The sequence below is a fragment of the Puntigrus tetrazona genome, chromosome 4 (genome assembly GCF_018831695.1).
Source record: "Puntigrus tetrazona isolate hp1 chromosome 4, ASM1883169v1, whole genome shotgun sequence".
Lineage (NCBI taxonomy): Eukaryota > Metazoa > Chordata > Actinopteri > Cypriniformes > Cyprinidae > Puntigrus > Puntigrus tetrazona.
This window is the reverse complement of record NC_056702.1, coordinates 10685982-10699770: the sequence shown is the minus strand read 5'-3', so window position 1 is coordinate 10699770 and position 13789 is coordinate 10685982. Positions and strand designations below refer to the sequence as shown.

At 37.5% G+C, this 13789-nt stretch overlaps 1 protein-coding gene across 1 annotated transcript in view; it reads right to left on the bottom strand.

Moving 5' to 3' along the window:
* zmp:0000000650 overlaps nt 1–13674 on the bottom strand; it is a 16107-nt gene extending 2433 nt beyond the window's left edge. The window contains exons 1-16 of the mRNA XM_043236984.1: nt 13533–13674; nt 13327–13433; nt 12808–12877; nt 11822–12190; nt 11414–11731; nt 6980–7246; nt 6572–6868; nt 6388–6472; nt 5877–5931; nt 5449–5751; nt 3741–3811; nt 2459–2529; nt 1986–2354; nt 1578–1895; nt 1228–1494; nt 3–269 (exon numbers count right to left, since the gene is read on the bottom strand). Coding sequence (XP_043092919.1) covers nt 3–269; nt 1228–1494; nt 1578–1895; nt 1986–2354; nt 2459–2529; nt 3741–3811; nt 5449–5751; nt 5877–5931; nt 6388–6472; nt 6572–6868; nt 6980–7246; nt 11414–11731; nt 11822–12190; nt 12808–12853 — 3103 coding nt within the window. The 5' untranslated portion in view covers nt 12854–12877; nt 13327–13433; nt 13533–13674. The remainder of the gene's footprint in view (nt 1–2; nt 270–1227; nt 1495–1577; nt 1896–1985; nt 2355–2458; nt 2530–3740; nt 3812–5448; nt 5752–5876; nt 5932–6387; nt 6473–6571; nt 6869–6979; nt 7247–11413; nt 11732–11821; nt 12191–12807; nt 12878–13326; nt 13434–13532) is intronic.
* Nucleotides 13675–13789: the final 115 nt, after the last annotated feature.

Here is a 13789-nt window from a genome sequence, read left to right as displayed (position 1 = left end):
ACACTGAATGTCCAGCATCACAGATGAGTTTTGGGCTCCATGTTGGTTCTGAGCTGTACAGTGGTACCAGCCTCTGTGTGTCGGGTCGGTCCTATTGAAGGTAAGATTTTGTCCCGTCTGCAGCTGCTCCAACTGTCCTTCTCTCTCTCTGGACCAGGTGTAGTTCATCACTGCTGGATTTGATTCACTGCTGCAGGACAGAGTCACTGAACTGCCCTCCAACACAGAGCTGGAGGGAATTGCTAAAGTTGACATGTTTTGGGGGGCATCTGAGGAAAAAAAGACGAATTACTGATTTGGGAAGGATTAACCAAAGACTTTAAATATACAAAGATGGTGTACTCTTATGAATGGAAGAATGTCATTTTACAGACGGTCGCTGAATAAAATGGCTTGTGTAACCCAGGTCAGAAGTGAGCTGACCATAATTTATGACCTATAATTCATCATTTATTTTCAATAAAGTAAAAACTAGAACGCAAATGTCAGTACCTATGGAATAACTGTCTAAAGAAGATAATGAGCAAATTCCAAACAGAAGTGAGCATCCCTATGCCCTACTCCCTACAAAGGAAAGAACCCTTGAAGTGTGTTCTTTTAAAGACGTAAGGGATTTCTCGTATAGGCATTTGGAACTTCCTTTGGTGAAGGGAACAACCGACCAAACGTTACCTTGACAACGCTGTGTGTGCATGCAGCATTCAGCGCTCCCAGCAGCTGTTGCAAATTAATATTTATGAATAAAATTCATTCTACTTTCGTTTGTACGTGAAGTCAAAATTAATCCAGACTTTGTTTTAAAATGCATTGCAAGAACTCCTAACTGAAGATGGCATGATCACAAACGTAACACACTTCCATGAAGTGACCATCGTAAGTTTCCTTCGTTAACAGACTCCTGGGACCTTCTCGAAGGAAATCAGTCCCTAAAAATGTATCAATGGTGTCCCCTTCCCAAAGTGCCCTTGAAGGGAGCAAATTAAAACATTTGGAATTTCAAGAATCTGTTAAAAGAATGTGTGAAGAATGTCTATTCAAACTGAGTTGATGCATCAGCTGCCATTTACTGTCAGCGTGAATTTACAAAGACTGTCTTGAAAGTCCAGATAATCTGCTCTGAAAATCTAAACCTAGTAAGCCTCTAGGACAGAAGCAATACATTTTTTAATTGAATGTAAGGTGCAAATGAATGTGACGAGGGAAAACTGGCTGCTATGTAATACTCACACTGAATGTCCAGCATCACAGATGAGTTTTGGGCTCCATGTTGGTTCTGAGCTGTACAGTGGTACCAGCCTCTGTGTGTCGGGTCGGCCCTATTGAAGGTAAGATTTTGTCCCGTCTGCAGCTGCTCCAACTGTCCTTCTCTCTCTCTGGACCAGGTGTAGTTCATCACTGCTGGATTTGATTCACTGCTGCAGGACAGAGTCACTGAACTGCCCTCCAACACAGAGCTGGAGGGAAACACAGACACTGATGTGTCTTTAGGAGGATCTGAAAGGAAAACAAAGTCAGGGCCTCACAATAAAAATCACAACAATATGATTCACAAGTCAAAAGTAAAACTCCTCTCTCACACTGAACGTGTAGCGTGATGCTGTCCTGAGCTGTTTTGTTCTGGTCCTGTATCTGGTAGGTTATAGTGCAGGTGAAAGTGACTCTGTGCTCTCGGTGAGTAGCAGTGAACTTGAGATCAGAGATGAGCTCCTGTAGTCTGCTGCTGTCATTGAGGGGGATTCTGGGAGTGGAGCTCCATGTGAGAGTCGCTGGAGAAGAGGAGCAGAGAGTCTCAGCAGAGCAGCGCAGACTCACAGAGCTCCCCTCCAACACCTCCTCCTGATCCTGCCTCTTCTCCTCATCCACATACAGCTGCACTCTGGGTTTAGGAGGAGACTCTGAACAGAGACGGTGAATGATGATGATGATGGACACTTATAAAACACTCATTTAACATTTGTTTAGAAATAAAGGTATAAATCACTCACCAATGACATTTATAGTAGAGAAGTGATGTATATAGTTGTAACTCAGACCTTTACCACTCATAATCCTGAAGTAATAACTTCCACTGTCTCTTGAACTAACATTATAAAAGATAGTTGTGCAGTTCTTTTCGTGTAGATTTCCAGTTATTTTTCCATTCAAGTGACCAGGTTTGGGATTTATGGAGTTAAACACTTGATTGTTATCTAGATGTGTCCCATCTTTGAGCCAAATTCCTGTAGCAGCTTTCTCAGTGAGGAATTGATCATAATCGTCTCTAATCTCAAAAGAGCAGTTTATGATCACACAGGATCCACTGAGAGCTTCAATCTTCTCTGACAGACTGATGCTGAAATCTTTACAACAAACACCTACAACACACACATTACAGAGACATATTTTTAAATACTATGAATACAAGAAAAGAGGTCTGGGAATGTTGTTTGTAAAGTTAGTCTATGAATCAAAACGAAACCTTTTAGAATAAAACTGAGAAGAATAATTTTCTCTGCTGTCCAGATGTTCATTCTTTCATTCAACGAGAAACATCAACCTACGTGAGAAAAGCAAAAAAAAAGTAAGGGGAAAAATCACTACTTATTATTATTATTTTAGAGCCTTGAAAGTTGGCCCATTAATTGAATATTTTAGTATAAATTACATATTTATGCAAATTTGCATATACGTATTTAACCGATAAAACGGTGACAATATTCTATGCATGATGATTTTATTAGCTGATTCATGAAATTGTCCATATAATATATCCTTTATAACAATAATTAGATATAGATATGACACTATCTGTTAACAGTCTATTAATTTTAAGTTTTGATATAATGGAAGTAAAACAGCAAAAAGACTACAAATATAAACACTATACATATATGATAAACTGAAAGTGACCTGCAGAAAGTGTGGGAGTCTCCTGTTTAGATCTCAGGTGTCCAGCTTTAATGCCTGCTGCTGATTAGAGACGGACTGAAGCTGTGCTGAAGAAACAGAAAAAAGTAACTGGCATCAGATCTATTATAACTTCCCCTTTTCATCACAGCACACCAACACTTCCTGGATCAGCAAGAACATGCTTTCTTCACACAGAAAGAGCCTTGAAAAAGTCTTTTCTGCAACTATGCTACTATAGATTTTAAATGTGTCCCAATATTGAGTTGTCCTTCTCTTTTACACTCATTTGTTTTTATAAGAAAGTCAGACCATAGTACAGATGTGACTGAGGTGTAATTGTCCTTCATACAGTGTTTCTTACATTTTGTATCATCTTTGATAAATGTTTCTATTTTTGATATTACATAGCTTGATACTTTCCAGACAACCTTCGTATGCATTTGTTGTAACAAACACCTACAAGACAATAATACAAACATGTAAGAAATTATTCAAAATATCCAGATGTTCATCCTTTCATTTCACTTTTTGTTATTGTTTTCCTCCCATGAATGATTTTTTTTTAATAATATTGTACAAAAACATATTTTTTCTCCGTGAATTCTTGTTTAAAACCCTTAAAACCTTTTTGTATGCGTTAAATATCATTATTTCAGTACATTATTTGAGATATTTAACTACTTAAAACATCTAATTATTCTATGCATTACATTTTAATTAGATGTTGCTATAACTCCAGACTAACATATATGCACAGATATGTGTAACCAACATGAAAACCAGAGAGCTGTCTTTGAATTAAAAACAAGGAACGAGAAAACAAGGAAATCAATCTGAGCCATTGCACTGACCATAGACCATCGGCCATAATCAGTACAATGTCCCGGATGAAGGAAAGAAACCACTGGTGGCCCTGACCCTCCTGAAGGTAGAAAATATGGGATTCTCCTGTTATAGATCCCAGGTGTCTAGTTTCTGATTAGAAAAGGCCTGAAGCTGTGCTGCGGGAACAAAATCTGAAGCATGATCTGCTGGCTGGCATCAGATCTATTAAAACTTCTCTATTTTCACACTATACTTCCTGGATCAGCGTAACCATGCGCTCTACACACAGACCCTTGCATTTCATTTCTGTAGTTTTTTTTTTTCCTCCAAAAAAAAGATTCGAACATTAAATAAATAGAAATAAACAGCAATGTCCTAATGTTAATGGTTGACTGAACAATCAGTTTCTTTAATTATCATTTGACCTCAAATTTAATTAACATTAACATTTTTATTGTCATTATTATTGTGACACAATACACCAAGTTTAGAATCAGCTCCATCTCTGAACCACAGCCCTCTAGCAGCTTTCTCAGTAAGGTGTGTCTTTGTTTCAGAAATCAGATGTGCATCTGTAAAACTGTTACAGACACAGTAGAGGAACAATACAGTACAGATTGTATGTTTTATCAAAAATCACACTAATGCAGTAAAACAAGCGTGCTGAATGCGTTAATGCTTCCTGAAGAAGTAGCGTTGTATGTTTATTGTTGTGAAAATGTATATTTAGAATATTTTTGTTATTTCTGTTCCCAAATAGTTGAATTGTCAAATATTTGTTTGATAGCAGCGCCACCTATCGGTCAAAGCGATAAACAATTAAATCACATAGTGATTTTTCAGCCATTTCAACTGTAATAATCTAAAAATGTCTTCAATTGTTCCTTCTTTGTGCTTGGAGCATTATATATATATATCAAAATTAAGATATAGCCTATATATAATTCAGTCTGAACTATCTCTGATGATTTGCCGTAAAGCAGGCAAAGAGCTTGACCTCCTCTTCAAGCGAGGACTGTCTGCTGAGTGTCTATTAAGCACACTTTGACTAACTTAGAATGAATTAATAAATAAATATGAAGCATACAGTAGTAAAGGCTCCCTACATGAGTTTGGGGGAGTTCGGGCTAATGCTCTGACAAACACAATTTAATGCTTTGACAAATATAGTTCAAATACAGTACATTATCACTCATGAAAATTTGCAAAGATATATAAAGGTGAATGTCCCTTTGAGAACAAAACCTATATCTGTTTTAACATCGCCATAATGCAAAACAGGTGGCTGGGGCATTATAATGAAACTCAACTCACTTCATTTAAAGAAAATACCACTGACATTATCATATGGTACAGGTTGATATATGTTTCAATAATGGTCACTAAAGGACGTGTTTAATATTTTGACAGATAATCTTGGTGTATTCGAGAAAAAGCTGTTCAACGGTCATAGCTAGAAAATAACTTTTACAAACCGAAGCCTTACAAGTGTGCAATTTATTTTTCTTTAGTTTTTTTTTATCTTGAATACATTAAAGACATCATCTTGAAATCTGACATACAAGAATGTTTATTAAGCGAGTCGCAGGCCGGCTTGAAGCAACAAAGATTGCACATACGACACAAATTCCCAAATAATGTTTGTTGTCTAACACAACAGCAGAAAATGCATATTCCAGCGCGCTTTAAATCACTATTCGAGTGAAGCAGAGAATTTCACCGAAAACAGATTCACTGTTTTACTTCGGCAGCTGCTTTGCGAGGAACCTGGTAAAGGTCTTCACCGTGTGGCACCGAGGAAACCCAGCCGTTCTTCTCCTCGCTACCTTTTACATTTTGACCACAATATCGGACCACGGCGTAATCGCTAGTAAGAGAAGAGATGCCTCTGATGCCGTTTGCCTCCGGACTGGTGCTTGTAAAGTTAATTGTTGAATAATGTAGGGGTTCTGGATGATTTAGCGCTGGGTCTTCAGCTGAGGACAACACAACTTTATTGGCATAAAAAGGCTCTCCCCTACTGTCCCCCGAATCAGCCTAGCGAATGAACAAAAATGGAGGATAATCATTAAAGAGCTCTGTCAGTAAGCGGAGAGACTAAGTGTATGTGTTTGACATATTGATGAATTAATAGCATGTTTGATTGATCTATTCGAACATACCCCATCAGTCTGGATCAGTCCAGCTTTACCTCCAGTTTGGGTTCTGCATAACCATCTACGAAAAATATTTTACAATTAAAGACATATAACTGCTTATATTATTTAACAGAAAACTGCACTGTGCAGAGGTTTCTCTGTTATAGCTCAGGAGACTTTAAATATGGTGAAACACAAGGAATGTGATTCGTTTCAGATGTTCCTTCTGCAATTCCTCAAGTTCAGTTTGCTCCTGGATCAACGTCTGGGCAACATTGTGATTAACCAATCAGATCTGAAGAACTAGTTTATAATTTTTGTGAAGTGTAGGCTTACGGTCAGTGTTTGGTGCTTGCACAGTGTCATTCATCTATCATTTACATGTTAGGCATTGCTCGTGGGTAAGGCTAGGTTTAGGTGTGATATGGTATAAGTGTTTGGATTAAAATATGTATGATCTAGAAATACGTTTGAGAAAAACTCTGCAAAATCAGAGACTTCAGCAATAATTCAGGCAACCACTCTGGGAACTTACGTGTACAGAAGTGTTGTGACCCATAAGATTGCCATAAACACAGTTCCAACTGAGATCCCAATCAGGAGGGGATACATGTAAAAACCTATTAAAAAAAGGCATATCTGTAGAGCAACTGTAATGATATTGATGAAATATTGAAACATTTCTGAATAAATTGTTGTCTATTACATAAAAAGCTTACCTGGAGCTTTTTGAGTAATGAAAACCACGTGAAACAGTTGTTTATCAGATCCTCGAGTGTTTCTGCTGACACACAGCAGAGTGGATGTGTTTGTGAGAGACTGATGGAGAGTGATGGAGCTCCTCAAGCCTGTGCTGCTCAATCGCTCTTCACTGATGAACTTGTTTGAAGAGTTAGTGACAGGACGTCCAGACAGATGCCACTCCAGTTCAGGAGAGGGATTCCCATCAGCCTCACACAAACACACCGTTACATCTCCACTAATACAGCTGGAGGAAGTGGAGATCTGAGGAGCATCTGAAAGAGAGAAAGAAAGTGTGCAGCACCACTGGAAAAGTAATATTTTATGCAATTTACATTGTTTACGGACACTTGGTTGAAAGATGTTCTCTGTTCTTTATTACTCACACTGAATGTCCAGCATCACAGATGAGTTTTGGGCTCCATGTTGGTTCTGAGCTGTACAGTGGTACCAGCCTCTGTGTGTCGGGTCGGTCCTATTGAAGGTAAGATTTTGTCCCGTCTGCAGCTGCTCCAACTGTCCTTCTCTCTCTCTGGACCAGGTGTAGTTCATCACTGCTGGATTTGATTCACTGCTGCAGGACAGAGTCACTGAACTGCCCTCCAACACAGAGCTGGAGGGAAACACAGACACTGATGTGTCTTTAGGAGAATCTGAAAGGAAAACAAAGTCAGGGCCTCACAATAAAAATCACAAGAATATGATTCACAAGTCAAAAGTAAAACTCCTCTCTCACACTGAACGTGTAGCGTGATGCTGTCCTGAGCTGTTTTGTTCTGGTCCTGTATCTGGTAGGTTATAGTGCAGGTGAAAGTGACTCTGTGCTCTCGGTGAGTAGCAGTGAACTTGAGATCAGAGATGAGCTCCTGTAGTCTGCTGCTGTCATTGAGGGGGATTCTGGGAGTGGAGCTCCATGTGAGAGTCGCTGGAGAAGAGGAGCAGAGAGTCTCAGCAGAGCAGCGCAGACTCACAGAGCTCCCCTCCAACACCTCCTCCTGATCCTGCCTCTTCTCCTCATCCACATAAAGCTGCACTCTGGGTTTAGGAGGAGACTCTGAACAGAGACGGTGAATGATGATGATGATGGACACTTATAAAACACTCATTTAACATTTGTTTAGAAATAAAGGTATAAATCACTCACCAATGACATTTATAGTAGAGAAGTGATGTATATAGTTGTAACTCAGACCTTTACCACTCATAATCCTGAAGTAATACTTTCCACTGTCTCTTGAACTAACATCATAAAAGATAGTTGTGCAGTTCTTTTCGTGTAGATTTCCAGTTATTTTTCCACTCAAGTGACCAGGTTTGGGATTTCTGGAGTTAAACACTTGATTGATATCTGCATGTGTCCCATCTTTGAGCCAAACTCCTGTAGCAGCTTTCTCAGTGAGGAATTGATCATAATAGTCTTGAATCTCAAAAGAGCAGTTTATGATCACACAGGATCCACTGAGAGCTTCAATCTTCTCTGACAGACTGATGCTGAAATCTCGACAGCAAACACCTTATAACACAACACAAACATAAAGTAACACACCCCTAAAATTTTTGACTGACAACGACCTCAATTACACTTCAATTAAAATGAAAAATGTTAAAGCAAAGTTTTCTTGTACTTAAGTTAAAAAGGGAGATAGTTTAAATATTTTTTTAATTTATGATGCAAGCATGGTGAATATATTATATTAAAATGAAATTAATTGGCTCTTTAAATGAAAGGAAAATACATTTTGTTTAGTGTGACTGATTGGCCTAGTCACTAGGAAAGATATTGTTTTTATTTTTAAATTGAGAAAATGGTATATATCGCACTTAATGTGATTTTAACATTAAATTATAATGGAGTAAAAGTGTTTTTCATATCCTTGTAAATGTAATTGAATAGTACAATTATTCTGTATAACAGAACTCAAGTAATGTACAGATTCCCCAAAGTAATGAACTACTCAAATAAAAACGTCTTATTAAATTAAATAAAAATGTCCGATTCAAGTCTCTTAATGAAACAAACTTTAAGGTAAAGGAGAGACACGCACCTTGTAAGAAAAAAACAAACATGCAGATTTTCTCAGCTGTGCTCATCTTGCTATTAAAAAATGGTTGGACCTAAGCAGAAATTATACATAAGGTCACATCACAAAATTATTATTCTCATAATCACTTATCATCTGAAATAAACTCTCTGGTGCAAAGCTGACACCAGAGAAGCATTTACCTCTAAATGGTCCACATTAGTACCTTATTAGTGCTTTAAATGTACGTCTTAGTAAGGGCACCACCTCTGAGACACTTCTTCCTTAACTATACTATAATGTCTGTGCTTTAAGTGTTTTACAGAAGTAAAAGCACCCAAGCATGGTTGTGTCTTGTGCAATTATCTGCATATTTAGTCAGATATGTAACGTTATCGCTAGTTGTTTCTTCATCAGTGAGACCACAGCTTTTTATGACACAGATTTTGTCAGATAAGGTATAGGATCAAATGCACAATTCATGAGTTCTTCCTGTAGCAGTAGTTTAGCTTTATATAGTTTCGCTTTATATAGTAGTAACAGTTCTGTGTTGACTGCAGTGTGGGACCCAAAGCCCTCAATCTTTCTATACAGAACAAAAATAACATTTCAGATAATCAAAAACTTGCATTTTTGGCCGGACAATGCATTTAATTCTTAATTGGTAAAATGTTTTGAATATACAAACTCTGTAAATCCCCGGGCTGATATGAAACAACTTCATATAGTTAACAATAAGCAGTGCACAATAAATTATTTCAAGGCAAAACAAGGCAGACTAGCCGAAGCCAATTTTTTTTTTTTTTTTGCTGTTTATAAACAGATATTTGACACAAATGAACAAAACAAATCAATCTAAAACATCAGAATCTACACACCTTAAAATAAACCGGTAACACTTTGTTTCGATTCCACTTTAGACACTACGGTTAAGTAGTAAGACAGTAAGTAACTTTGCACCTACATGTCAACTAGCAGTCATTAGAGTATTAGTAGACTAGGCACTTTATTTTGGTGAGTCCACAACATACAACATACCGACGGTTATATGTCAACTTATTCAACTAACTCTAAACCTACCCTAACAGCCTGCGTCTCCCTAATTGTAGAGATGGAGCTGCAAATTAATGAGAATTATTTGACATGTAGTTACGAAGTTACTTCTAATTAGTAAAATGTCAAAAGTTGGCTATCAAAATTAAATGTAACCAATAAACTATCATGTAGGTCTTATCGAGAATAAACTACTTACCAGAAAAGGGTAGTAATCCTCAGAATATTGTTAAAGAGTGAAGCTGACTTTTGCAACTTTTTGGTTTGAGACTGGAAGCCCATGTGCTGTGTGGAGACACAATGCTTGACTGGTATTTGACTAATTACACCTTCCTCTTTTGATCAGCAGTGGCTGTGTCTACATTAATACTAACACCTTGCTGCTCATAAACAGAACTATCTATGCAAATACACTTAACAGTCAATACCTTCAAGCGAATTGCCCTTGGGGTTTTTTGTATATATTTTCCATGACTGCAACATTTTTGTACCCTAATGCCACAGTGAGATTTTATTACACTTTTTTAAACTGAAAAACTAAAAAAAGCATGATAAAAACACAGGCATGGTCAAACAACAGCAAAAAGGTATGGCGTGGGCAAGACATAAGAGTAAGCCTGGGGCCAGAGTGGGTCTTTGATTGGTGAACATAATACAGGATGGGAGGCAAAGAGAGATAATAATAATACACAAACACGAAATAATCAAGCCGAGGTGCAAACACATCCTAAACGTTGTTCATTGTGTGTAAGCTCTGTTACAATTCAATGTTTCGTATTCAGAGGGTTTAGAAGAGAGTTGAAGTGAAGCATACGTCTTGGCTGCCTCATTCTGAGCCTGAAAACAAAAACACTTCTCATAATACTGACTTATCTACTGTAACATATCTACTATAAAATAAAGGACTCACTTTCCGCTTAGTCAGCCATCTGGTGGGGGGAGGGTATTTTAAGTTAAGAAAAATAGGTATATTAGTAGAGACATTTTTGCATATTGCATTAAAAAATAAAAGTGCCTTGGTTTGACATCTTTACATCATTCTAAACACTTCGCATGCACCTACCGTACACTGATACACGTAACAGCACACAGCAACATGACCACCAGAACCACAACAAGAGCTCCAATCAGCACAGAGGAAAGATTCAAACCTAAAGAAGAATAAATGATTCGGTGAAAGAAGTGCAAGCAAGTCCTATATCATAATCTTTAACAATAATGGCAAAGGAAGAGGAACAATCTGAAAAGTAAGAGATTAGCATTAGCATTCCCATTAAAGTCAACAACAGTCACTTTTTTTTAATTTAAAGACTTATATTAATAGATTTTCAGTCCAGTCTTCTGCTGAATGAACCACAGAACTGCCACAGAACTCACATGCCACAGATGAAGGCAGCGGAAACAGTTGTTTATCAGATCCTCGAGTGTTTCTGCTGACACACAGCAGAGTGGATGTGTTTGTGAGAGACTGATGGAGAGTGATGGAGCTCCTCAAGCCTGTGCTGCTCAATCGCTCTTCACTGATGAACCTGTTTGAAGAGTTAGTGACAGGACGTCCAGACAGATGCCACTCCAGTTCAGGAGAGGGATTCCCATCAGCCTCACACAAACACACCGTTACATCTCCACTAATACAGCTGGAGGAAGTGGAGATCTGAGGAGCATCTGAAAGAGAGAAAAAGGTAATGGTGTCATGCACATAGATTAATGTGTGTCTTATGGAGGAGAAAATAACCAAAAACCTACACTGAACGAGTAGCGTGATGCTGTCCTGAGCTGTTTTGTTCTGGTCCTGTATCTGGTAGGTTATAGTGCAGGTGAAAGTGACTCTGTGCTCTCGGTGAGTAGCAGTGAACTTGAGATCAGAGATGAGCTCCTGTAGTCTGCTGCTGTCATTGAGGGGGATTCTGGGAGTGGAGCTCCATGTGAGAGTCGCTGGAGAAGAGGAGCAGAGAGTCTCAGCAGAGCAGCGCAGACTCACAGAGCTCCCCTCCAACACCTCCTCCTGATCCTGCCTCTTCTCCTCATCCACATACAGCTGCACTCTGGGTTTAGGAGGAGACTCTGAACAGAGACGGTGAATGATGATGATGATGGACACTTATAAAACACTCATTTAACATTTGTTTAGAAATAAAGGTATAAATCACTCACCAATGACATTTATAGTGGAGAAGTGATGTATATAGTTGTAACTCAGACCTTTACCACTCATAATCCTGAAGTAATAACTTCCACTGTCTCTTGAACTAACATCATAAAAGATAGTTGTGCAGTTCTTTTCGTGTAGATTTCCAGTTATTTTTCCACTCAAGTGACCAGGTTTGGGATTTCTGGAGTTAAACACTTGATTGATATCTGCATGTGTCCCATCTTTGAGCCAAACTCCTGTAGCATCCGTCTCATTGAGGAATTGATCATAATAGTCTTCAATCTCAAAAGAGCAGTTTATGATCACACAGGATCCACTGAGAGCTTCAATCTTCTCTGACAGACTGATGCTGAAATCTTTACAACAAACACCTACAACACACAACACAATTATGTAAAACGACACACACAATGATTAGCGGCAAAAAGACTTCATTTATAAGACTTCATTTTAATAAATCATTATAAAATAAGAACAATTCTATAAACAGTCAATTCATTTTAAGGTAATCGTATGTACACTCTATAAAATATAGAGATACTATGTCGAAAATTTAACAGCCTAAACGTCTATAGCTGGGAATTTAATTTTTTTTTTTTTTTGTACTTAAAATAAGAAACCATTTAGAGTTTTTTTGTTTGGTTTTTTTTTACGTTTCTGATGCAAAACCTTTATAAGGAATACATCATTAAAATAAAATAAATTGGCTCTTTTTAAAAAAATTGAGCTTGATTGATTTTGTCTTGTTAGTCACTTTTGGGTATTGTTTTTACTTCTAAATTGGGGAAATATTACAGATTGATCTTAATGTCGTTTTAAAATGAAATTGTAACAAAGTATTATATCCTAAAAAAGCATTGCTTCCTTGTAAATGTATTCTGTTTTAACAGAATTTAAGAAAACCCACATTCATGATTAATGCTTTAGTTGTTTACATCAGATTGCAAATGTCTCATAATGAAAAATTGCTAAAGGTAGAGACACACACCTTGTAACAGAAAGATAAAAATACAAATTTTCTCAGCTGTGCTCATCTTGCCTTTAAAAGATGGTCAGACCTAAGCAGAGATCATACATACAGTCACATCACAAAAATAATATAATATAATATAAACATGAACAACAAAACAACACACATTCAACCTCGATGTTCTGGAATGATTTTAGGTTAAAAAAATCATAATGACCATCATTTGAATCAAACCATCTGTACACAGAATCAACTCTATACTCTTCCAGAAAGTTCTGCTTTTAAATAACTAGATAAGATATATGTTTGGTGAAAAAAAAGGTACGTTTATTACTAAACAAGCTTTCAAAGTTCTTGAAAAACCTTAAGTTGATCTAAGGCTCTATAAATCCCGAAAAGTACATTTTTCAAAAGTAAAAAAAGAAAATTTTCAAATGAATAAAACAGAACTTTTACATCCAGCACATCATTCAACGCACCTGAAAACATAAAAACAGTCAAAAATCATTCAGGTCCTGCTAATATTAAACTACTTACCAGAAGAGATAGATTAAAAAAAAACCTTTAAATTGTTTTTTTAATATTGGTGAAGAGGGAAAGTTGCCAGTTGCGACACAAACGCTTTCAGACCGGACGCTGCTGTGCTGTGTGAAGATAAGACTTCGGTTACTAATATAACTTCGATTGACAGAAATAAGCGACACATACAGCATGTGTGAGGAGACTCCTCTTTACTCTCATACTTTAGACTGGTTTGTTTATATGCATGTGCTTGCATGCGCTGCAACCTGCCAAAAGTTGTTGAGCCGACTGCTATATCCCCAGAATCGTTTGACTGTCGGCGACAATCATCCACTATCGACCCATCTTACAAAATGCTCATCCGTTTATCTCAGGGAACCAAGGTTACAGTAGTAACCAGAGTGGCTCCTTATCGAGCAGTCTCTCCTGTGTAGAAAACACGTGGGGAATGCATCCAAGAGTGCAATGTTATAAGCAA